This window comes from Sinocyclocheilus anshuiensis, unplaced genomic scaffold (assembly GCF_001515605.1).
Source record: "Sinocyclocheilus anshuiensis isolate Anshui unplaced genomic scaffold, SAMN03320099.WGS_v1.1 scaffold807, whole genome shotgun sequence".
NCBI classification, from domain to species: domain Eukaryota; kingdom Metazoa; phylum Chordata; class Actinopteri; order Cypriniformes; family Cyprinidae; genus Sinocyclocheilus; species Sinocyclocheilus anshuiensis.
Genome location: NW_015551077.1, coordinates 712,013 through 738,269, shown reverse-complemented (window position 1 = coordinate 738,269; position 26,257 = coordinate 712,013). Strand labels below are relative to the sequence as shown.

At 36.6% G+C, this 26,257-nt stretch overlaps 1 protein-coding gene across 1 annotated transcript in view; it reads right to left on the bottom strand.

Moving 5' to 3' along the window:
• Positions 1 to 1,264: 1,264 nt before the first annotated feature.
• Positions 1,265 to 26,257, bottom strand: part of lamb1a (laminin, beta 1a) — a 39,648-nt gene continuing 14,655 nt past the window's right edge. The window contains exons 10-33 of the mRNA XM_016452487.1: positions 25,294 to 25,470; positions 25,071 to 25,183; positions 24,627 to 24,706; positions 19,637 to 19,772; positions 19,396 to 19,554; positions 19,087 to 19,214; positions 17,384 to 17,504; positions 17,084 to 17,291; positions 14,422 to 14,565; positions 14,095 to 14,326; positions 13,846 to 14,009; positions 13,064 to 13,288; positions 12,539 to 12,756; positions 12,350 to 12,446; positions 6,531 to 6,900; positions 6,195 to 6,379; positions 5,876 to 6,117; positions 4,630 to 4,836; positions 4,262 to 4,406; positions 3,966 to 4,173; positions 2,476 to 2,617; positions 2,176 to 2,352; positions 1,927 to 2,086; positions 1,265 to 1,740 (exon numbers count right to left, since the gene is read on the bottom strand). Of these exons, the coding sequence (XP_016307973.1) occupies positions 1,601 to 1,740; positions 1,927 to 2,086; positions 2,176 to 2,352; positions 2,476 to 2,617; positions 3,966 to 4,173; positions 4,262 to 4,406; positions 4,630 to 4,836; positions 5,876 to 6,117; positions 6,195 to 6,379; positions 6,531 to 6,900; positions 12,350 to 12,446; positions 12,539 to 12,756; positions 13,064 to 13,288; positions 13,846 to 14,009; positions 14,095 to 14,326; positions 14,422 to 14,565; positions 17,084 to 17,291; positions 17,384 to 17,504; positions 19,087 to 19,214; positions 19,396 to 19,554; positions 19,637 to 19,772; positions 24,627 to 24,706; positions 25,071 to 25,183; positions 25,294 to 25,470 (4,178 nt within the window). The 3' untranslated portion in view covers positions 1,265 to 1,600. The remainder of the gene's footprint in view (positions 1,741 to 1,926; positions 2,087 to 2,175; positions 2,353 to 2,475; positions 2,618 to 3,965; positions 4,174 to 4,261; positions 4,407 to 4,629; positions 4,837 to 5,875; positions 6,118 to 6,194; positions 6,380 to 6,530; positions 6,901 to 12,349; positions 12,447 to 12,538; positions 12,757 to 13,063; positions 13,289 to 13,845; positions 14,010 to 14,094; positions 14,327 to 14,421; positions 14,566 to 17,083; positions 17,292 to 17,383; positions 17,505 to 19,086; positions 19,215 to 19,395; positions 19,555 to 19,636; positions 19,773 to 24,626; positions 24,707 to 25,070; positions 25,184 to 25,293; positions 25,471 to 26,257) is intronic.

The following is a 26,257-nucleotide window of genomic DNA, read 5'->3' as shown; positions in this document are numbered from 1 at the left end:
GCGTCCTCCATCAGGTTAAGTCATATTCATGAAAAAAATTAGTTTGCGATGTCCTAAGAGTAATGTTGTCGTAATATCCTAATATCTTTTCAATGTTTAGGGGTAACGTACTCCCTCATGACTGGTGTCAGGTGCTATAAAGTGAAGCATCAGCTTCAGCTTTTCCCCCTGTCATTTATTCCAAACGTCACTGATGTCACTGCAGCTGCTGGCAGTTCCAGATAGCTCCGCCCTTGCGTCATAGCTCGTGACCGGAAGAGATGAGGAGTCGTTTTGAGGGGGAGGGGAGGTTAACGTTTTTGCTGAAAGATTACGAGGGCACATGAATTTAAAAAAAATAATGAAGTGCACGGATAAATTATTTATAATAAACACTACAGTATTCCATTAAAAAATAAGAATTTTCAATTTTGATTTCATGGTGACTTTAAAGCCAATGCCCTCTTGAGGTCCCGTTCATAACCAGTACTTATACTGTTTGCAATACTTATTGCAATCTACAGTAACACGTCAAAAGAAATCATATTTAACATGTGTTGTGAACGCAGTCTAATTTGAATGTAACTATGTAGAATGTAACTCTAGTTTGAATGTACTATAAAGTAATGGCAAAAAAAAAAAAATGCGTCTTTATATTGTCTTGAGGTAGTCAGTAGGTCCCTTCTCTAGCAAATAAGTAGACCCGGTTATTAAATCGCTCAAAAGAAAAAAACAAACAAACTTAGGAGTTACTAGTTTAGAACAGTCTGATGAATCCTTAATCAACTAGTTAATCACAATAACTTAACCTTAGTATAACGAAATAACATATACAGTGCGACCAGTGTCCGATTCAAAAGCAAATGACTCTTATGACTCTACTTCAAAAACATACAGATCAGTGCAGCTCGAATCACATGCAAATGGCTCTTATGATTTGGTTATTTCAATAAATCACTATTAAAAAAAACAAAAAAAAAACAGGAGTTACCAGTTTAAAACTGGTCTGAATCCTTCACTTAATGAAGTTAGTTAATCACAATAACTTTAACTCACTATAACGTAATAACATATTCAGTACGAGCAGTGTCTGATTCACGAGCAAATGACTCTCATGATCTGGTTATTTTAATGATCACATTGAGCAACAATGTGAAAGCCACAGAAAACACTTATTAACTTATTAACATGAGACAAATTCACACTGTAACAATAACACAGTTTCACACTGTATTACTCACTTGAGTTTATTCTGATTGAATTTTCATGGAATTTACAAGTTGGTCCAGATATCAGTAAATGAAAAGTAAAAAAATCACATTTATATTATTTGACTTTATTTTAACTTTAATCTTAAATTGAAACAATGAGCCGACTGTAATTGCATTCTCCTAGTAATGTTGGGCATATCTTGCATTCACTCTTTGGTCTGCTATGTTTTAAAATCCAAATTACATTCTTTTGTGGTCATAAAAGTGTGTAACACCCTTCCATACAGTGATCAAATATAAACGTATGGGTAAAACTGTAACTGTAACAGATGTAAAACTCACAAAACCTTCTCAGGGATTCGACATAGAAGGTAATTTAATATATTTTCCTAATGCAGTCTGTAGTAGTGTTAAAACAGACAGGTGCTGTAGACGGTGACTTTGTGACTGATCTCCTGAAGCAGTTCTTTCACAGCCTTCTCCAGATCCACCAGCTCATTGGCCTTGTCCTCCAGCAGCTTCTGATTTTCATCATAGCTCTTCTCAAGATCTGAAAAACACCGAAATATAGCAAAATTCATCGTAAGTTAGAGCACTAAATATTAAATTGGAACCAGTTGTGTGATAGTTCTTTTCTAAACCCCCAATGTTTAAAATGTATTAACCCAGAAATCACTTTTAATGCTGATGCAGTAATATTTGCTTCACAGGAACTAGAAATGCAGTATTGACGTACTTTTCAGAAGCTGAAGTTTGTCGCTGGCCTGTAGCAGCAGATTTTTGGCTTCCTGTTGGAGTTTCTCTGCTCTTTTCTTGGCCTCTGCCACTCCTTCAGACTTCTGTGTGATCAGCTCCTCAACACTACTGTACTTGTCTTTCAGCTCTGAATCCAAATCCTGCATAAACAGTCAACCACAGCACAGGAGGTTACAAATGCAAAACTTAATACCAAAGACGACGTAACATGTCCAGGTAATTCAGGCACCTTTTTGAGCTGGTCAGCCAGTGCATTGATGCTATCAGCCTCTTTCTCTGTGCTGTTGGCACTGGTGGAGGTGTTGAGAGCCTTTTCTTTCAGCAGAGCTACATCGCTTTCCAACTTCAGGAGCTTTCGGGTGGAGTTACTCAGTTTTAGCTCTGAGTCGGACGTCTCTGACTCCACCTTTTGTACAAAAGAGTGACAAAGTGGCTTCAAATATAAATTCCAAATTGCACCATATTGATAATGACCAAGACAAGCCTAAAATCGTCCCCTTGGAACAAATGACTGGTGATGTAGACTTACCGAGACCAGCAAGTCTTGCGTTCCCTTGATGTCAGCAGTGGCCTGTTTCAGTGCCTCGGTTATTGAACTCTGGGCACGCTCAGCCTGCTGCAAGGCCTCCTTCACCATCTCAGCTGTGTCTTTCATATCGGTCGCCTCCTTCCTGTGAAAAATAGAGAACATACAAACATGTTGTTTAATGAACTGGCCTCTAGTGGAAAAATACTAACACATTCCACAGATATGGTACACTTTAGTGCAGTGGTTCTCAACCAGGATGACTTAAAATGACTTGAAATCACAAAATTACACCGCCCTGCATCACATTTGCTGAATGAAATCCAATGTTTGTTGAATGCTAATTTTGGGGTTGTGATTTCAAAAATAGTTTTGCTCTAGTATGTCACACTTTCCCACAAAATATGTGCATTTTGTAGCATTTTTGCTTTTGACAACCATTTGTAAGGTGAGGAAGTCTTGTATTATCCTTTAAACACCAGAAAAACTGCCACAAAGACACGATTCCTATCTTCCTCCTATCTTTGTTCAATTCTCAGACGCTTTTCACATGTGTGAATGATACTGAAGGCATTTTCACGCCTAATACTGTTTTTTAACATTTTGACTAATTTGTTAGTTTGATAAGTGCATTAAAGCTTTCACATATATATAATTTGAAAATCTTCATTCTTTTATGGACAAAAAACTGTACATGATAAAAAGCTTGTACATGATGAAAACTTAGCATCATCACATTAGGTAATAGGCTTTTTTTTTTTTTTGCAAGAGTTTTTTTTTTTTTTAAAGATGCAGGGCTGTGTTGTTATTATTGATATATTATAACACTCTCAAATCTAAATCAAAATGCTACAAATAAATAAATAATATAATCACAATGTAAACTGAAATCATATTTCTTATTCCGCCTTCTAAAACTACTGTTTTTTTTTTTATATTATGGTTAATTAGTATGTCAACACTCATAGTTTCTGTTAATGAAAAGGTTTGAAAACATGCAGCTTTGTCATAATTACAGCATATATAATTACATGTCCTGCCACCATTACATATCTTTGTCACTTCATTATAAGTGTTTGGTCACCACATTTGAGTGATCATTGCAAAAAATGTGTTTATGTATATATATTCTGTTTATGTATATACTGTATTCTATATATAGTACCAGACAAAAGTTTGGACACACGAATGGGAAAGTGTCCAAACTTTTGACTGGTACTGTACTATAATATACAAAAAGATTTTAATAATATCGGTATCGGCCCCCAAAAACCCATATCGGTTGGGCTCTACTAATAATTAGACTATTGCCCAAAATGAAAAAATAAAATAAAAATAACCTAGCGTGCAAAATTCAAATTTTGTTTTTTTGTTTATTTGATGGAAATAATCACATTTGGTAATGAGGTGGCAAAAATTGCAATTTGCGGCAAGTGCCTATTCTATCAAACTGTTCTCTCGGACTGATGTAAATTACTGAATATATCTCAGACCTGGACTTGCGGGCTTGTTCCAGCAAGCTTTCTGCTCTCAGGATGTCGGCGGCACTCTGGTTGAGGATGTCCTCGACGTCCATCAAGCTGCCCACGCGTTCCCTGATCTCTGCGGTCAGGTTCTGCAGCTGGGCTGGAGTGGTGGGCATCTGCATCTGCAGAACTTCACTGGCCACAGCCTCGATGCTTTCCAGGTCCGCTCCATCTTCTGGGGAACCAGATAGAGTAGGAGTTAAAATTCACGGACTTGATCATCCAAGCAACTTATTTCAAGGAAACCTGTAAACGTGTCTTACGAGTGAGGAAGTCTCGGATCTGTTTGATGAGCTGGCGTAGCTCCTCGTTGCTGCCATCCACTCGTTTTTTGTTTTCATTAGTCTTTGCTAGCACTTCTTGAGCATTAAGCTTTGCTTCATCTGCTTTTAACTTTGCCTCTGACACCTGAACATACAAATTAAGGACTATTAAAGAATATGTTTTTTAGAAGAAATCCTTGCAAATCCTACAATAAAATGAATGTCTACAAAGTCTACACAAAAGCATTCAGCAGTTATCAAGTGCTTAACAGTGAGAAGAACCGAACAGAAGCAAATCTCTAGAAAAATGCATTGCAAAATCTTTTATCATATCAATAGCAGATACAGTATCAGCTGAGAAACCTCACCATTTTGGAGAGCTTGTCCACTTCCTCCATAGCGCTGATAATCTCTAGGTCGAAGTCCTTGGCTCTCTGCCAGGCATTGTGGGCCAGCATGGTGAGGCCATCACATCCCTCTCCTCCACACTTCCTGTTTCCTTCCACATTCACACAGCTCAGGCCTCCGCAGGGGGAGTCGGCACAGTTCTCTGAGCCAGCTAGACTGCCACATGTCTATCCAGAGAGAGATCACAAAGTTAAAACTAGGTTTTTATATTTAAATATGCAAAACTCACTGGGATGATGCTGGAGTGTCGTGTGTTATTGCAAGGGCTTTGCTATGCATTTGCTAGGTATTCTGGGTGGTCTCAAGGGCACTGCTATGTAGTTACTAGCAAAGATATGTATAGGTAGATTCCACATTCGACCACTTCAGACACGTCGGCCATCTTGGAACAGTCAATGTGTCGTCACTCGTCACTCACAATTAAAATAAATGAGTTTCAAGATGCCATGAGTTTCAAGATGGTTTGTGTTTTTAATATGTACTAACTCAATATTACAGGTTTTTAAACTATGGTAACTTTTGATGTTGTGTTCTCTAATGCCTTAGTCTTGATATATTTTGTTAGTTTAGCAAAATCATCTGCTGAAGTCTATTACAGATTAGGGTTGCAAAGGTGTAGAAAAGGTCAGATTTTGGAAACATTCCAGAATTTTTTGAAAACTTTTGGAAAATTCACAGAAATTTAGTGGAAAATTTCCGCCTCTTTGTAACCCTATTAAAAATATAGATATTCATATATGCATATAAGTACAGACGCACCGTCAACTTGCTCTTGAGTGTTCACGGACCGACTCCAATATGACAGACCGTTCCAACATGGTTTCTGACAGACCGTTCCAATATGGTTTACGTATCTAGCGGCACATAGAAACAGCCACCAAAGAGGCATCTATGTATATACCTCTATGGTTCTAAGTAGTATGCAGTTGCTAGTGTGTTCTGGGTGTTTGATCACCCCTAAGACTTTATGATACTCTGGTCTCTAGAAGTCCAATCACATTTAAATGTAACAGTACACCTGTCTTCAACAAGCCTCACAATTTGTGACATGTAATTGAAAGGTTAAAATATTATGTGACAAGAAACAAAAGCTTGAGGATCTCCATTGATTTACCATAAAGATAACATGAAAGTGACATGATTGCACCTGATTTGCTTCTGAAAACGAAAAACTATCCATGTTCATCAATTTGTTGACTGCTTTACCTTCTCGCTAAGCTCAGAAAGGTCCAGAGTCTCCAGCTGTCCAGCGAGGTTGTCCAGTTTCTTCGAAAACTCATCCTGCCTTTGAATGAACTCTTCTTTTGTCTGGTTCATTAAGTCCTCCGTTTCTGTCCGCAGGGTGGCAGATTGATTGACCAGGTTGTATGGGTCAATGGTGGAGGCATTCGCACGGATCTCTGCCATCTGGGACTGCTCATAGTATCGAGTCATGCTGGCTCTGGCCCCTGTGGACCAAAAAGCATGGTGCATTGATGCTTTGTCTGGGTCTATTGAAGAAAAGTGCTCAAGTGATATTACTCACCTCGAATGTCTGAATTCTTCACAAACTCCACCTGTTCCTGAAGGTCTTTCACTGTCTGTTCCAGTTTCTGAGCTTCTTCTTTGAGGGAGTTCAGTTTGGTGTCCGTGCTGTTGTTGTCGGATGAGATCTCGGACAAGGTCTCCTCCGTCAGGTTAAGGTTGGTGTTCATTTTAGCCATTAAGGAACTTCAGGGAAAAGATTCAAACAGGGTTAGAGTTAGGGTTAGAGTTAGGGTTAGGGTTAGTCTCATGATAAGAATCAAAAATGATTTCTCTACGTGACTTGATGAGAAGGATCTACACTTGCTTCCACATCCTGAGCAAGGTCGTAACTTACGTTGCTTGTTCGAGAAGTCCCTGGATCTCTGTTAAAGGCTGAGTGGCTGGATTCTGAGCCAAGATGTTGCGGATTGAGTTGGCGTTGCTTTCAACGTTATTGATGGTGGCCTGGTAGGGTCCTGTAATGCCAGTGGCTTTGATGGTATTGACCTTCTGGACCAGTCTATGGGTCTGGTTGGTGAGGTCGCCCACAATTACATCCCATTCGGCAAAGCACTGGTGGCAGCGCTCACAATGTGGGAACTCGCCTGTGTAGCCTCGAGCGCACGTGTCACATCGGGGCCCGGAAACGCCCTCCACGCAAACACAGTGACCTGTGGCCTTGTTGCACTGCTGCTCTGCGATGCCTCTTGGGTCACAATCACATGCTGTAATATACAGGAACACTGAGGTTTAAGTACAGAGACCTGAAGTTTAACGCAGGCTTATCATTAACTAAAACTATTATAAAAAATTTTGTTAACTGAAATGAAGTTGAAATTAAATAATATATACATATTAGATTAAAAAAAAAAAGAACTCAAAATAAATTAAAAATAAAACAGCATTAAAACTACAACTGAAATAATAAATAAACCTAAATAGTAGTATATATATTAAATATATAAAATACTGAAATGTAAACAAATTAAAAATTAACTGAAAAGATAAAAAATAAAAGCTAATTCAAAATAATAATAAAAACTGTAATATATAAATACTAAAATAACACTGGTTTAATGTTAGCATGTTGCTAAGCTAACAGAGGCATAAAATACATAAATATTGGGTAGAACTGTATTTTTTTTTATTTATAAGATATTATTAGAAAAATACAACTTGAAAGGCTAAAAGAAATGAACCGAAATTAACTATTAGCAAGATGTTTAAGACAACAGCTCACTGACTGTGGCATTTTCTGTCAACAGGTGCAAACCTTGAGTTACTGTGACCTTATTAGCCTGGAGTTGAAAGAGTGAGCGTTGGAGTCAGGTGGAGGTGGTGGGAGTGGAAGGATGAGGGAAAAGATTGTTTGCCAACTTTAGTGCTGCACTGCTAGCGTCGTCTCATAGTGTTTGGTGAAAAAAAGGCAATAACTGCTCCACAATGACAGACTAGACACTTAGCAAACACCATGTTAGGAATGACCTAACATGAGGCCCTTAAACAAATATACTCTTCCACAGAAAATTCTAGGAGTTGTAACGACCCTGTTAACCTTCATCAAGACCATTTTCACCAGTCAAAGAATCTGCGTTTCTATTTTTCTATTTGATTTTCAGCATACAGTATCTATTTAGCACTATTCCAAAATCTAGTTAACAAGCTAGCTGTCTACTGTGACAAAGTTACCTTCATCCTATTCAAATTTTTTGCTTAAAGGCACAATATGTAAGATTTTTTTATTAAAATATCCAAAAACCACTAGAACAGTGTTATATATTTTGCTGACTTGTGTACTTACACTATCCCAAATGTTTAGAAGAATGTTTAAATCCAGAGAAATAAGCAATTTTAACTAGTGACACGGAGCGTGTCCATAGTGTCATTGTGTCGCCTGCCAATGCCGTCATAACCCCTCGATTTCCGGTTTTGTTTTGTAGAAAATATGGAAACACCAAAGACGCTTTAATATGTTGTGCGTTTTAATAGACCGGTGACGACCGCACAGAGTAGCATAATAGAACTTTCAAATGTATCTAGTATGATAAAACAGCGCTGCTTTTTTTCCCCACATACGCACGACCGGAAGGAGCGGAAGCGGTCGACTGTGGCGTAATAAAAGCTCTGCTGCTTTCGAGCCGTGTGTCAACGCTCGTTCAGCGGCCTCATTTCGCTTCGACGGCTTTCAGCCTCACCCTGCTTCATTCTACTACGTTAATAAATCATTAGCTCATCCATGAACATGATTTCTGGATTGCATCGGCTGTGGGGATGAAGATGACAACTCCCATGACTCCACACTCAGTCACGGCTTCATCAAACTACGCCTTTGCCTCTTTGTTTATTTTGAATATGCGCCCTCTAGCGGCGAAAATTACATATTGTGCCTTTAAGTGACTGATTTTGAATGCTCTACATAGGCTGCGATTCTGTACACCACACCAATAGCACTCCTCATGCAACGTGCAATTGATTCCAATAGAGTTTGGCATTAGCATGTTGCTAAGCTAACAATGTACTACTCTAATAAGCATAAAATACATAGCACTCACAAATATTGTGTAAAATAGTCCATTTTAATTAGATTTAACTAATTTTTATCAATACTTTTCAATATTGAGTGAAATATCAGTATATTTATAACTAGTATTTCTCATGTCCGCCTTTTTATTTGTATTTTTTCCCAGCTTGGCACAAGTCAATTCTGATGGGGCGTTCAAGCACTACTGGGAAGTTAGTATTTATGAGTTAGTATTTATTTTTACGACGCAACTCTGCTTCTACAAAAATGATGAATAAAGAAGGCACATCAGGTTTGCTTTTTTGTGTTTTTATTCAATGTATGAAGCTGCCATAACCTGAATCATTATATATTCCATTGCAATTGTATAATACTATTATATTTTGTATAAGCAACTTTTGTTGCAAGTAGCAGAAAGTAATTTTAGTAATAATTTCATTAATTCAACAAATTTCCTTAAATACAGACACTACATCCATCGTGTTTCGCCATGTTTTCCAACTCGTAAACTCTGGGCTCAAAACAAAATTCACCTTCACAAGGTTTCTCATTCATAATTACGACTTTGTGGTGGCATTCATTCAACTTGTAAATATAATATCAGACGAAACTTGCACCATGAAGGACACCATTCATTTCCAGCGATACCGTTGACTTGATTGCAAAGATACTATTTAAACTGAGCTGGATGTTGACATCACTGAATTCAATGATGAACTGTCTTTAACTGAAAAATTTGTGTTTACTATTGTCATTTTGCATTATATGACACACTATTTTCCTAATTAATGCTGTTCAGTTGCTTTGACACAATCTGTATTGTTAAAAGCGCTATATAAATAAAGGTGACTTGACTTGACTTGACTTGACCATGTCTTCTTCATGAAGGACGCTTTAAAATCTGTCTAAAACAAATGATCTTAAGGCATCTTTACAGCTTACAGGTTAAAGCTGCTCTGTGCCTGCTCAGATTTCTCCATAAAGCCAGACTAAAGTATGCCTGCTCTGACCCACCTCATCCCCTAATATCAAAATACAGTACACTGTTGAAATTGCAGTGTAAATGCATTCATGCCACCTCTGAGCAGCATTATGCAGTCTGTGTAAAGACACATAAATGCCAGCTCGGAAAGCACTTCTGTGCCACCTTTGCAGTGTAAATTTAGCATTAGAGGGCAGGAAAATTATGCTGTCTAGGTAGGTTGGTAGCTCACTATTTGTAACAGAGCTCATGTCTTTATGGAGGTAACCAGAGACCAGCACTTTTTTGACCCCTGAGGAGAACTCAGGACAATGCATGTGACACATACAATATGTGAATGGGGACCCTGTCTGGGACGGTTTGTTTACTTAAAACGAATTCCGATGTGACGTGATTACATTACACACACATTCCACAGGAAAAGACTCCTTCACTTAAGGTTGCTAATGCATACAAGGTACTAGAGATAGGGAATTATCTCAGAGGGTAATCCCTGCTATTATCCAGGGGGCCTCAGGCAGCACCGGGGGTGTTTCTTGTTGAGACAATGCCATGAATGTGACCCCTGGAGACGGTAACAGGCGTAGGAGCTTTTGTGTTGGTGATGTGAAGTATTTAGTAGCAATTTACACTCTTACAATAGACATAAAAACTCAAGGACAGGCTTTTACTGCCCGTGGAACACGTCTGCATTTTATTGTTTAAAAGCCAGCTTGAGAATTACATGAATCTTTGAAAAGTAGACCTAAATTAATCACGCTTCTTGAAGATTGAATGCAGTGCATGTGTGTACTCTGCAATCGTTTACATAGACATATATGGCCAAGGTATGGGGATGTAAACCTTTAACATCTCGCATACCTGAGAAGGGGAACCACTGTCTCCCAGCCTAAACCACTCGAGAGGTACTTCTGTCATTACAAAGTCCATTTTACTGCTGTTAAACATTCATGAAAAACGTACCAGCACACTGCTTTATCTGCTCAGAGTTCAAAACCTGCTCTGCTCAAGGCCAAATGGCGTATTAAAGGAATAGTTTGTGCAAAAAAAGTCTGCATTTGATTATCTTTATGTCATTCCAAAAATGTACCATAAAAGTTGTTTATATGACTTGTGTGGCTTTGTGTGAACAGACCGAAATGTTATTCACTGGAAATCTCTTTCGCCAACTTGTAAAGTGCTAGAAATGCTGATGGTAGGTCATATTTTACCCTTAATAATGAGCTGTTCATTGGCCTGAGATTGTAGTGAAGTTCTAATAAAACACATCTGTAGTCGACGCTCAATACCATCAGAATTGTACCCTGCACTTTCCTTGTGTTCAAGACCTCAAAAGCACCAGAAAATTCTTCATCAGGTTCAAATAGATTTCCAAAGATACGGTCTGCACAGCCACAAATACAGTCAGAGAGAGGACAAAGCCTCTTTTCTGAGGAGGAGCACTGTGGCAGACACTAGTGGCCCCATAAGGGGAAAGCTGATGAACACAAAGGTGCATTGTGGGAGTAGAGGATATTGCGAGGCATGGACAGATCACCCCACGAGCTCTTCATGGTCGTGCACATCTGGGGCAAATCAGAGAGTGGGCCGAGGGCTTCTCCATTCTGCTACACATTCCTACAAAACTGTGTTGCCTACAGATTTTATGGTTTGGGGTATTGGCAGAACTCACAACTGACGTTTTTGCAATGTCAGCAACATGCTTTTAGGTTCATTATCTGGGTTTATTTAATGTTTAGCAGTGATAATTTAATTTCAATATTAACTTTCTGAAATTAAATTCAATTAAAAAAGCACGTTTTATTGGTGTGAATTTTTCTGAATACAAAATAATAGTTTTCAGACTACTGTCATAACCAAGAAGACATAGGTGAGGGAAAATTATATAATACTATTATATAAAAATCATTATTATTATATAATATTATATATATATATATATATATATATATATAGTATTTGTTATTTTGTATTATATGTTATCTTTGTATTATATTTAAAATAGTATAATAAATATAATACTACCATTCAAAAGTTTGGGGTCCGAATGAGGTATTTTAAAATATATTTTTTTAAGAATTTTCTTATTCTCACCAAGGCTGAATTTATTTTAATAAAAAATACAGTAAAAACATTAATATTGTGAAATATTATTACAATTTACAATAAGTGTTTTCTGTTTTAATATATTTTAAAATGTAATTTATTCCTGTGATCAAAGCTGAATTTTCTTTTTCTTTTTGAATGCTTTCTTTTTAAAATCATAATACTTTTTTTCAGGATTCTTTGATGAATAGAAAGATCAAAAGAACAGCTTTTATTTGAAATAGAGTCTTTTTTGTAACATTATAAATGTCTTTACTGTCATTTTGGTCAGTTTAAAGCATCCTTGCAGAATGAAAGCATTCATTCTTTAAAAAAATCTTATTGACCCCAAACTTTTGAAATTGTAGTAATATAAATGAAATAATAATATAAATAATATTAAAACCAATAATATCATAGCCAACTAAATGAACAAAATGACGAGCTGTAATATATTATTTCCTGAAGAATATTCTGGTTCCCTCAGAAATACATCACATTACTAAAGTTAAATGCATTGCAAATTATTATCATAATTGACTGAGTCATTTATTGCACTGGTATTTTTCAGTTTTTCTGAGCTCACCGTGGCATTTGACCTCAGGGTTTCCCCAGAACAGCTCTCTACACTCTCGGCAGGTTCTGCCGCCAAACCCAGGTTTACAAGAGCACTGGCCCATAATCTACAGCACAGAGAATAAAAAAAATACAGATTAATCCCTGTGTGCACTTTATTAAAATCCAAAACATGAGATGGGTGTGATTGTGATCTAACCTCATTGCAGGAGGAGCTGAATGAATGGTTGAGGTCGCAGTCGCAGGCCTCACAGCCTTTCCCGCTGCCTATATTCCACGTGTCCGGTGCGCACTGATCGCAGTGCTGGCCCACCACATTGGGAAGGCACTGACACTGGCCGCTGTTTAAGTCACAGTTGCAGTTACCCGGAGAGGGGCACATCTCCTTAACAGTGCCCATATGATTACACACACACTCTGAGAAAGACCAAGACAAAACATTAAAAACTCAGCGGCTAAGAGTCCAATGCATAGTTATACTAGATGCACAAAATGTAAGTTTTTAAATGATTTAACTTTTTTTTTTTTATAATAGTAAAAAAAAAAACTTTAACTAGACTTCAAAAGTACTAATCTTTATCTTTATGTTTTAAATAAATAGAATTATAAATCGGGCATTGTATCGACAATAATACTTTTATAATACAATTTTATAAGCCAAAAATATATATAAAAATATCTGGATCATATTTTTGAAAAAACACTGATTTCTTCATAAACTTACTCCTGCAGCTCTGTGTCAGAGCATTGCCGTAATAACCGAGCTTGCAGCGGTTGCAGCCCTCGCCCTCTGTGTGGTACAGGCATTTGAGACAAGCGCCCGTACGGGCGTCACAGGACTCCGGGTCCATCATGTCAATGTTGTTGTTGCACTGACAGGGCCGGCATTCTCCGCCCACCTCGTGTGGGTTTCCGTAATAACCAGGGGTGCATTCTTCACACCTGGCACCTAAGGATGACACGAAAGGAAGTGTGTTGAATTACAGCTCTTACTGCTACAAAATTACATATTGCAAGACAAAATATTACCATATTCTTTAAAAAAAATGCTTTTGTAAGAGGTATCTTCTGCTCACCAAGGCTGCATTTATTTTTATCAAGAATACAGCAAAAACAGTAATATTGTGAAATATTATTACAATTTAAGCTGTTTTCTATATGAATATGTTTTAAAATGTAATTTATTTCTGTGATCAAAGATGAATTTTCAGCATCATTTCTGCAGACTTCAGTGTCACATGATCATTCAGAAATCATTCTAATATGCTGATTTGCTGCTCAAGAAACATTTCCTATTTACTAATTACTGTTTCACTGTAGTTTTGATCAAATAAATGTAGCCTTGGAAAGCATAAGACACTTTAAAAATATTTAAAAATCTTACAGCTTCCAAACTTTTGAATGGTGTAAACTATTTGACAAGTACTAGCATGTGTCATGATAAAGGAAATTTACGGTGTTCTTGACAGATGCTCATATAAATCAAATAAGTTGTCTGCTGGTTACCTTTATATCCCTGGTTGCAGACGCAGAACACCTGGTTAGAGTCGAGGATCTTATAACACGTGCCGGAGAACTGTCTGCCGCTGCCGGGACCGTCCGGACACATGCAGGGGCGGCAGTGGTCTCCAGAGCCCAGGACAGGGTCACCATAGTACCCATTCAAACACCTGCAGAAGTGATTTTATGAATGAAAGGCTGTACTTTCCTGCAAATTTAGACCTATAATGTTCAATAAAGAAAACTGTAACTAACCTCTCGCAGTTGTGTCCAGTGGTGTGGTCCCTGCAGGACAGACACTGTCCTGTATGTGGGTCGCACTGCTCAGCGTGGCCATTGCAAGTGCAGGGGCGACAGTTAGGGAAACCCCAGTGTCCAGGCAGACAGCGGTCGCACTGCCGCCCATACGCTCCAGGAATACACTCACACTGACCGCTGGCCTCATGGCAGAAAGAGTGGACGGACCCCTCAGGACTGCAATCACATGCTAACCAACAAGAGACCACAATTAGGCTTGTGAAAGACTTTTCAGAAATACATGACACAGTCTGTACTATCGCGACATTGACATGCTGTACTTACGCCTGCAGCCTTGCGGACCAAAAAGGAAGGTCGCTGGGGCACATTTGTCGCAGTTTCTGCCAACCACGTTGGGACGACACTGGCACTGGCCACCGCTTGGGTCACAAACCGTGCTGAGAGACCCCTGTGGGTCACACTGACAGGCTGAGAGAAACAGAGGAGAAAAATTAATTTAGTGTTAATTCAGGGTAATTGGGGAATTTTTTTCCAGTCATTTCAAAGGCAAAAAGTGCTTTAATTTACCTGAATTCACCCTAAATAAACTTGACCAATATTAGTGTCAGGATTGATCTGGTTGGGCTTTTATTTATTAATTTTTTTACCAAATTCAATTGTTTTTCACACAGCTATCCATACTTCTCTACATTCAAGAGATCAGCCAATAATATTTTTACAAGATTCAAGGATTTTTCCTTACTCAGATATCGGTTTTGTAATATAGGCTCAACCGATAAATTGATACTGTATGCAGATTTTTGAGGTCCACGTGTTTAAAAGTCCATAAATTATATTAACGTTTACTATTTATTGCATTATTGATAGTCATCTACATACTCTGTGGAAATTAATTTGCTATCTCCAGGAATGAGTACGTTTTTTTTTTGTAAAGGCAAAGAAATTCTTCAAGCAAAATATGCATCATTACACAACAATGTTTATAAAATAATAAATAATATCTCATATTTAATTTTAATATTTAATCATATTAAATAATATCTTCAGATATAATTATTATATATTTAAAAGTTATATATTAAAAAAAAGATTGCCTCCTTAAATAGCTTCAATGTTGTTTGCTACTTATTAAAGTGTAGCCTTGAAATGTGGCCTAATTTTCCTAGTAGGGAGTTCTAGGGCTGTTTTTTTTACATAATGTATCATATGAAGCTTGACAAGTTACAGTTTCTTAAAGTATGACTTGAAGACGTCTTTTCAGTAGTAGTGTGTTATGTTGTGTTTGATTGTGGAAGTCAACATTTTCACACTGATATTTATAGTCAGCAAAGCTTGCGTTCTGATTTACGCCTCTAGCCATGTCTTTTGCTTTTCTTCTTGTCCTGACAGTTGATGAAATTGTAAAGTCTCAGACAGGAAGCCTGTAGAGCAGTATAATTATGCCAGAGGCCCTGTCACAAGCTCTGACATGAGGGAGGAAAGCACCTCTGATGAGAGACAACAGTCGGAGGAAAATGAAAGCTGAATGAATGATGACAGAATGAAGACTGGCGCGTCTATCATAAAGAGAAAAGGGGATTCTTATGCGGTTAGAGAATGGAGCCAATAATGACAGTGTGAGAATCTGTATGTGTGTGCTTTAAACAAAGTGGAACGATATCAAGCGTAGCGTTCGTTCTGGCCGGTCACGTTAGTCAAGCTCGCATCAGCTGACTCTCAGTTGATCCCCATCTACCTATGGGAATACAACACCTATCTAAGCATTCATATATAAGGTCCCTCAGTATTATCAGCAGTTTTCGCATTGCTCAATAGCTAATTATCCTCCTCCATCCCCAGCTCCTCCTCTGTCAGTCAGGATTCAGCCTTCTGATTCTCCTTTGAATCAGACTAATTCTAAAATGTGTACATAAAATTATTGAACTTTAACGATATCTGCAATACATTTATGTTAGTTCTGTTCTGTTTACCCTGGGGGGGGGTATCACTGCTCTCCCTGCTCTCATCCATGCTAGGCTGCATGGATGCGCAGGGAGTTCTTGCCCAGAACAGAACCATACCGCCAATCCAAACTGTATGCTAATTGTCAATCATCTTTGACGATAGTGGTCCTGACAGAACTTAAAGATCATGTGATTATGCCATTTGTGATATTAGTATAAGTATAAGATAATAAGTATAGTGTGGGCATTTCACTTGCATTAGCAACTAAAAATAGATGTGTGCAAACTGTAAAATGCATGTGCGAATAAAAAAAAGACTCAGCAGGTCCTTAAAATTCAGTTTTATGAAGTTTGAGGTCATAAAAGTTCTTAAATCGTATAACAAATGTCTTAATTATCATTTTATGATGTCTTAAATAAGTCTCAAATTCAAAACACAGCACATTCTACATGTTCACGATTTCAGAGCAGTTCGCAATCAATCCATACTGTGCATTTATGCAAATAGATTGCTTACGATCTACAGCTGGATGGTTACGATCTATGTTGTAGATGGTTGTAAGTGTATATATTTTATTTTCCTCATCTTTTAGAATGAGATGCGTGTAGAAAAATAAAGAATATACATTTCAAAATATGAGTCTTGGTGTATTTTGGGCTTGTTTAGAATTGAAAGTCCTGTATTATGCATAAAGTTTTTGTTTTGTCCAACTTTTTGAATGAGCAGCCCGCAATAGTAAAGTATATGCATTTCAAAATAAAAGTCCTGGTGTATTTCGGGCTTGTTTATAATTAAAAGTCCCACACTATGCATAAGGTTTTTTGTTGTTGTTGTTGTTGTTTTTTCCTGATTGATATTGGCATTTTGGTTACACAAACTGTTTCTGAAATTTAATTCAACATATAATCTTGTAGCATTTGTCTGGGCTTCCCCATCATAGGAAGGAAAGACTAAGAACATCATTTAACACATATCATCATTATCATCACACATTTTATTAGTTTAAAGTATGTTTTTATTTATAAAGAAGTTATGGATGTACCTTTAACTCCCTCGTGCAGAAGAGCCGACATGCTGAAGATGTAATTTCTGCAGATATCAGTCATGGGGGTTTTCACCACCGCTTGGCTGTTCTCCAAACAGCGGTAGCGCTGGAAGGTTTCCCAGGCGCTGTTGGTCACCAAGTCCCCACCCTCTGACCCAGAGCCAGAGAAAATATCTAGGTTTTTGCAGTGTGGCATGAGGACGATCTGAGGGCAAGGATAGAAATCGACCGTTCAGCATTTGAAGATTCCAGCGCAACTGAGATTGTCTATCTGACAGGGTAAAAGAGAAAGCCTACCGAGTCAATGAGCGTGTACGGCGACTGCACATCACTGAGAGCCGAGTAGCGAGTCAGACTCAAACGCACGGTGTAGTTCAAGCCTTCTTCAAAACACACAGGCCTAGACAGCACCACATACCTGATGGGCAAAACCAAGATAATTCACATTTTAATAGAAACTGGTGCATTCTGCAATTTTGCATGAGGGCGAAAGATTTCCCCATGCAGATTTCGCAACAAGTTCAAGTTGTTCACGAGAATTTGCTGCATTGACCAACAGAATCTGCTTGGTTTGAGAGTGACTTCTCTTTGAGCTGTGCTTCATACATCACTACACTACACTACAATATTCAATGGGCCTTTTTTTGCCAGCAAATTTTCCCCTAACTTTTGCTGATGTGATCGCATCTGACTAAAAACCTAACTAGGCAGCATCCTAACTGAAGTGACATCTCATAATAATTGATTCTGAGCGCTCTACATAGGCAGGAAGTATGTGCCATACAAATAGACTCACCATGCAATTGACTTCAATGGGATTTTATGTTAGCATGTTGCTAAGCTAATAGCCAGACACTCCAGTAAGAATAAAATAAGCAAAAAATCTTGGGTTTTTATTAGACTTAACTACTTTTTATTGTTACTTTTAAGCTTTGAATGCAATAAATATATCTACAATAAACACCTCTCTGGATTTGTGGCAATGCATTCTGGGATTACATTCTCTGTAAAGGATACATGAGATGCTGCCTTGGAATTTGGTCAAATGAGCAAAATGTTGCCCACTACCATCTACAACAGCCTTTCAGTGTTATTTATATAATATTGTAGTATTTTGAATTAGCTTTTTAATTTGAGTTCAATTTTTAGTACTTTTGTTATGTGATTTTATCATTTTTATTAGTTTATTCGTTTTTTTATTCAAATATTAATAAATATAAATACTAGAAATACATTTAAAACTTTAAAAACTTGAAATGAAAATTAGAAATGTTGCCTTGGAAACTAATTGAAATAAATATGTTTAAGCTGAAGTACTAAAATTACTAAAACTGAATTGAAAGCTATGAAGGAATATTTAAAAAAAATAATAATAATAATAATAAAAACGACAAAAGTACTTAAACCTAAACTAAAATTAAAATGAAAACTGAATATACAAAAGTAAAAGCTAATTCAAAATATTAATAAATATTATACTAGTATATAAATAATGACTTGGGTTGATCAAATCCTGAACCCAATAGACTGTAAAAATAGTGATAAAAATAATTATTTATATGCTATTGTAGTTTTTTATACAATATTAATTTGAGTGTAATTTCTAGTAATTCTTTTATGTGCTTTTGTCAGGTTTTTTTTTTTTTTTTTGGGGGGGTTTTATTTCACTTGTATTTTTTCTTTTAGGTTAATTTTTTGTTTTCATTTATTTCCAATTAGTAATTTTAGTGCTTCAGCTTAGTTCAGTTAGTTGCCAAAACAACATTTCCAATTTTCAACTTAGTTTAGTGCTTCAACTTTACTTTTTCATCTAAAATTTCAGCTTCATTTCAATTGTTTTTAATAGTTTTAGTTTATTCTAGTCTTTGCATAAGGAGTACATCTACAGTATGATTACTTAAAATACTGCCTAAGTAGGAAGTAGGGTAGCACAGAGCTATAGTGTCATTATTGGATGAAAGGTAATGTGCATCAGGTGGTCTGTCCTTCTTCTCTCATACCTGGAGCCGGGATGCAGAGACACCACCTGGTTGTCATCGTCGGGCATTGTGTTTGCACAGCGGCTGTTGGCGGTAATGACACGAGGCCTGATGACAGTCATCAACACTTCTTCCCACTGCTCTGGCAGCTACACACCATGAAAGAGCAAGCAGATGATGTAATGATGTGATGTAAAAGTATCTGCTTACCCTTTAACTCAAGGCTGATGAAACATGTCTTTAGTTAGACATTACTAAGCTGTACAAGTCAAATGTCAATGCTAGTATTATACTATGTGATTAATATGACACAACTGTAGAGGAAGTCACCTGAGGTTCATATCGGATGATAATGTCATACTCCATAGAGTAGGGGATGTTGTCGATGCTGAACTCAAGATAGGCACCTTCAGGAACGTTTACAAAACCAATGCCAGTCCAAGTAGGGGATCTGTCCTGAGGCTGGGGTCTCGGGACAACCGTCACACCCTACCGACAGAAATATATATATATACAGATATCATTCAGATACTCAAGGACGTTGACAAATGGGAATATTAAGGACACTTACAGGTCCAAACTTGGCGTCCTCTGCTTCATAAGTGTAGTGGTCCAGAGCAATGAAGTAAAAACCAGATTCTACTTGGTCGCAGCGCCTGCCAAACATGTGCTCGCGACACTGACACTGACCCGTTTCAGGAGAGCAACTAGGAAAAGAAATAACGTCAAGCAAGTCAGATGGTTCTTCTGAAAGATCTGGAGGAAAACAGCTCAGGGGGACATATTCAACGCTGACACACACACAGGGGCGCAACTGCGTATTTGCTGAGGGGTATGCAAGATCAGTGTTGGCGCCCCCCTGTATTCTAGCCCCTAACACTAACTCCCACAGAAAACTTTCTGTAAGTCAATGACCAAAATACCATTAACTAGCTTAGGCATGGAAGAATGCAAACTCATCAGGGGTGAAAGAAGTTACAAAGGTTCGAAACCCCTCCCCCATTTTAAATATCATAGGAAAAAAATGGGGAAAAGTGAAAAAAATAAATAAATAAATAAAAGTGTGTTGTATAACATCCACTTTAACTCCTGATGGCTGACCCCAGACAGTAGAATACATTTATTTTGTTTATTTATTTGTATTTTTCTTTAAACTAATGCAATACTGCTCACTTTTTACGTTTTTATTTATTTTTACTTTTAGAGATAATTCATGGAAAATCTGCCATGCTTAAAGGGGGGGCGGGTACAATGCTGTTTCATGCATTCAGAGTTGTTTACACTGTTAAAAGAGTTGGATTCTCATGCTAAGCATGGACAAAGTTTCAAAAAACAATCTGGACATATGACGGGGTATGTCTGTGCCAAAAATCTTACTTCCGGGTTCGTACAAGTTTCGGAGAGTTTTTTTCAATCGTGGCTCTTAATGACGTAAATGAGGGTGGAACTCCTTATATGGGTATTTCTCCCGGAAGAATGCGCCCACGCACGCATCGACCAGAGGGAGAGTGAGAGCGACATCGCGCCCATCAACGAGCTTCATCCGGCGGCAGCGCTGCACGGGACTTGCTCGGGAAGAATGTCTCCAATCCAAAGAAGTGTGTTTTTGGTTGTAAGGGAAAGATAACTTTGTTCAGCTTCCTAAAGAACCCAGCTGTAAACAGTGGATACAGTTTGTTTTTCCGGGGCAGCAACAGAGTTTCACAAGTGTGTTTGTTGACAAACGTTTTAATAAGGCCCAGTTCGACGCTGGATTTGCACATCGTTTGATACTGAAAGATGGAGCGGTCCCAGCTATAAAAGATCCCGGTCATGATCTGGAACTGCAGACAGTAAATGAAACTGCATCAAATGTCTGTTTTGTTGGCATTCGGAGCCCAAGTGCTCGTCACTCTTTAGCTCCGCCCATGGCGCGCCTCCAGGAGCTCGGCTTTTTCCGGAGAGGATCGTAAAGCTGTATCTTTCTTTTATAAATATGATAAAACTAAAGACTTTTTGGAGATATGAAGGATGCAGTACTACTCTATAGGTACTCAAGATTAACATGAGATTGGGTGAAACTGTGTTTGTTATGCCCCCTTTAAGTGGAATAGTCCTGCCACCTGGTAGAAATACAAATACTGTTAAAATCAATGTCATAATATTCCCACTATGACCACTCGATGGCAGCAGAGGATCATTCATTGTCTCATTTACCATTTCCACTCTGTAATATAGCTCGTTTCACATGTTTTGCTTTTGGGTTTATATTTAAACATTATAAAATCACTATTATAACATTTAAAAATGACTTCTTTGTCAAAGTTCAGCATTGTTTTGTACAAAGTATGAAGTAGCAAGAGTTTAAAAAAAAAACTCATCTGATCTACACAAAATATGGCCTATTTTGAATTTAAAGAATTTTGGCTAAAGGTGGCTTGTTTGTATCATTAATAATCTTCTCAGTTCCTCTCAAATGTAAATCAAACTCCCATTCACAAACATATCATGACTTTTTTTTTTTTTTTTGGAGAAATAGAGTTATTCAGAAATGAACAGAGGTGTACAGAGAACTTGAAAACCATACTTGAGTAAAAGTACAGATACTTTACAGTAAAAAATGACTCCATTACAAGTTACAAGTCACCAATTTCAATATGACTTGAGTAAAAGTCTTAAAGAGTATCTGATTTTAACAGTACTTGAGTATTTTACTCATAAAAACGTGTACTAGTCCCTCAACACCTAGGAGACATGCCAGGGAAAAACAAGAAACAGATTATTTGTGAGGACAGCAATCATATGTTTATTTTCTAAAATCAAAACAAAACTGAACACCTCAAAATTGCAATAAAGTGAGTAAAGTGGGCCGTTTAAGCTTGATTGTACTGTGCTCAATGGGTTTACACTTTCAGAGCATAAAATTTTTCTTTTTTTCATGCAATATGACACTGGTGGGTGTGGCAACACCTTAAATGAGGACTGCCTCATGGTGAGAGGGAGAAAACCCTTTGAAATAAGTGTTTTTATTTCTAACTTAAAAGGTTGATCACTAAATTTATACAAATATTATTTTGGCTGAATGTGTTAGATAAAGTGGGCCAGTAGGCAACATTTAAACTTTAGTTATTATGCTCAAATTCATTAAATAAATTAACATTCACTGGTTATGTTATAGTTGACATGTATAATCTATTTTTTTAGAAAACAGAAATGAGTGTGCAGTCAGGAAATTCAAATCAGAGATGGAAGAAAAAACAGAGAGACAATAGAAATAAAGGCGAGGCATGAAGTTCAATCTGTGAAGTAAAGAAAGGATGAGAGGAGCAAAATGTAGTTGCAGAATATAAAGCATTAAAATATGGACACAATTACAGTTCATTTAAAGTGTTTAGTAAACATAGACAGAAAAAAAGATATATGGTTACATATGGTTACCATTTTAAATGTTCCCTTTATTAAATTTTTGTTAGCCTATTTGTTGTTGCATGTGTTATAGTCATAGCATTATTGACAAGTTTGAGTGAGTAAGGTTAAAACGCACAAGATATAGTACCTTCAATGCCCTGTAGATGGCGATTTCACTTCTTTTGTATAGCATAAATAAACTGCTGCAGAAAAAGGTGCAGTGCAAAATGTAACTAGTAAATTGCATTAGCCATCATAAATGTTTTGGAGTAAAGAGTACTCTTACTCATTAAAAATGTTAAAAAACGCAAAAAAAATGTTTCATTACATTATTTTTAACAACTAAGCTTTTGATTATTTATAACGTTTTATTAAAGAATATAGTGCCCCTATGCACTGCATATATACCCAGTTTTTGCGCCACTGCACACACAAACATATTCACAGGCAATACACAAAACCTGTGAGAAACGGCACCCAGGACTGCAGTAAAAGCCTGCCTTTGTAACTCATGTAAATTGAGTTTTCTTATTGGACGATATAGCCAGTTCAGAACTTAATATGAGACTAAGAAACATTCAATCTAAGAAACAGTTCACTGTTATTTCAGGCCTCCTGCCAGTGGTTTCTCAACAGGCTGATGCAACTTTCGAAGAAGAAGTAGGAATAGAAAGTAGATTTTTACAAGTTCTGAAGAAAATGCTTTTTTAAATCCATTTTATTGTCAAAAATCTAAGTCTGATCACAAAGAAAAGTAATAGCACAACTCTCCTCAGCAAGCGGCGTAAGTTAAAGTCTCATTCAATGTCCATGATGAGTTACACGGCAAAGTTTAATACTTAGGGAAGTGTTAATTGTTAACAAAAACTATTCAAAATGCGTAAATTAAATCAAATTAAATCTAAATATTAGATGAAAAACTTAGAATGTTGCTTTGGCATCAATTGAAATAAATGAGTTAAAGTTGAAGTGCTAAAATGACTAAAACTAAAACCGAAATAAAAATAAATTAAAGCTAAACAGAAATATTAATTACAAAAAAAGAGAAAAACTAATAAAAATTACAAGAGCATATAACAAAATTACTAAAACCTGAACTAAAATTAAAATGACATTTTTCAAAATTCAGTTTTTTCTGGATTTTAATTTTTTAGACTCTGTTTTAATGGTTAAATTAAATTGTATTAATCAAAAAGCATGTCTAATTAACTGAAATCATGAAACTTACACAATTTAAAAGCAATTTATTAAAAGTTTAACAAAAAATGCAGTTTTAGGGCCCTATGACATTTTTTTTCCTCAAATTCAGTTTTATTTTTACCAAATTCAGTTTTCCATTAGTTTTTTGGATTCCATTTTAATGGTTTCATTAAACTTTAATAATTAAAAACATCTCTAAATAATTGATTTTATTAAAAAAACGAATTTAGTATTTTTTATTTTTATTTTTTTTCCAGAAATACTGTGTTATGTGTTTACATTTTTCTGGTAAATGTTCCTTGAAAATAATGTTTTAATAATAATTTTATTAGTAGTAGTTTACTATCATTACATTCAGTAATATATTTCTGTCACATTTTCTTCAAGTTAAACCAAACTTTTATTTTGACGAGTTGCTATGAAGACCTTTAAGTTTCTGTTTGTATATGATATGACGATAGTTTTTCTCAAAAGAAATGGTCAAATGTTCATGAAGTGACTCTCAGAGCAGCTCTAGAGATTATGTTTATGTGTTCATGTACTCAGATATTGAGACTGCAGAGGCTGAAATCACCGCAAGCATCACGCGCGCTTCAGTATGTGTGTAGTAAATGAAACCATTCGTCTGCGCCACTCAAACACACAGAGATGAAGAACACAGACTTCTTATTTAAATAGCATTTTTGCAGATTAATATTCAAATACACTAGTCCATACCGCGTTTTGATTTAATTGTACTGACCTACTTTTGATTTATTCATCAAAAATTAGGCAAATTCCATGACATTCCACGTTATACAGAAAATTGCATTTTTACGATCGGATTCCGCGATTCCGTCTGCGTTTTCCGCGGAAATCATGGGGCCCTATGATTGGTCAAATCCTTATCCCTATAAACTATGATAATAGTAATAAAAACTGTATTTGAATGAGAGATTCAGGCACTTCAGGCAGAATAGAGTAGTTTTACTCACTTGTTGTTGATTGCGCCACCATGATCACAGTCACATGGTCTGCAGCCATCCATGTCGTTACTGAGACCCCAGTGCTGAGGCTATGAGAGAGAGACTAGTTAAAAGACTATTTAAACACCACAGTGTTTATGACAGACCTCACAAAAAGCAAAATGTGAACAGCAGTTCTTAAAGGCAAATGACCACATTTTGGAATATCTGAATGCTATAAATCTTTATAAATAAATAAATTGAAAATATAATTGTAATAAATGTAAAAAATAATAATAATAATTTAATGCACATTTAATAATTTAATTGAATAAAAATGTAAGCAATATCACACAAGAAAAATGGCTTTTGCAGTGAATATAATGAACGTAAAATGTTATGTTTTTAAAATCATTTATGGTGTTATTGCACAAAGAAATATGAATTAACTCATAATGCAAGCAGAACACACACCAGACACTGGTCACAGTTCCTTCCGGTAACCAGACGTTTACAGTAGCAGTTTCCTGAGTCTGTATCGCATGGGCTTCCACCTGGAACCGTCCCCAAAGCATTGCATGTGCATGCTGGGTAACAACAAAACAAAAGCAACTTTTATTTGAGACCTTTCAAAACCATTTTCACATGAATTGATGAATGATCTGGGTTCGCTTTAGTGTGTAAGGCATGGACTTACACTGGCATCCCAGAGGGTCGTCACTGAGTCCGTAATGGCCCTGTTTGCACTGGTCACAGCGTTCACCCTCCACATTAGGCTTACAGCGACACTGACCCGCGATCAGCCCGAGAGACACATCTGTGAGCGGATCACACACTCCACCGTTGTGAGAGCCAACCGGATCACAGTTACAGGCTGGAAAAGACAAATCCGGACAGCATACTTAAAGACAACTAATTTTGTTAAAACTGTATAGTACAGTTCACAAAAGATATTTCCTTTGTTTAGCATTATTACTCACACAACAAACACTGAACACAACAATCAAGTTTAGTTTGTTAACATTAGTTAATGCAACAAACAATGAACTAAGTTTTACAGCATTTATTAATCTACTAATTTGAATATATAAATATATTAACATTGAAATATAATGTAATATTATTTATATATGATTAAAAACATAATTAATATATAAATATAATAAAAACAGTTGCAAAAATACTTGTACTGTTACAAAAAAAATATGTACCAGAGTTAATTTTAATATATACAAATATAATGTATGTTAATGTATGTAAATGTAAATGAATATATTTTTAATTCATGTTTGTTCATAATTCATTAATTAATGCTAATTTATACTTAATGCTAAAAATTAAGTTAATGCAAGCAAACAATGAACATTTTTAAAGCATTTATTAATTTAGGTTATATATACTGTATCATGTTATATATAATGTTTGAAGTTCCAGTAGTGTCTGGCAAATTAATATGCTGGAGTTTGTTTTTGGATGAGAGCATTTTCTTTTCTTGAAACCCTCCCAAACAGCATGTGGTGTAGGTGCTGTTTGATTTTTATTTTTTTTTTTTTAAGGTTTTCTGACCCCGAGACTCAACTATTTTCAGCAATTCTCCAGCTGTGGTCCTTGGAGAGTCTTTAGCCACTCAAACTCTCCTCCTCACCGTGCATTAGGACAAT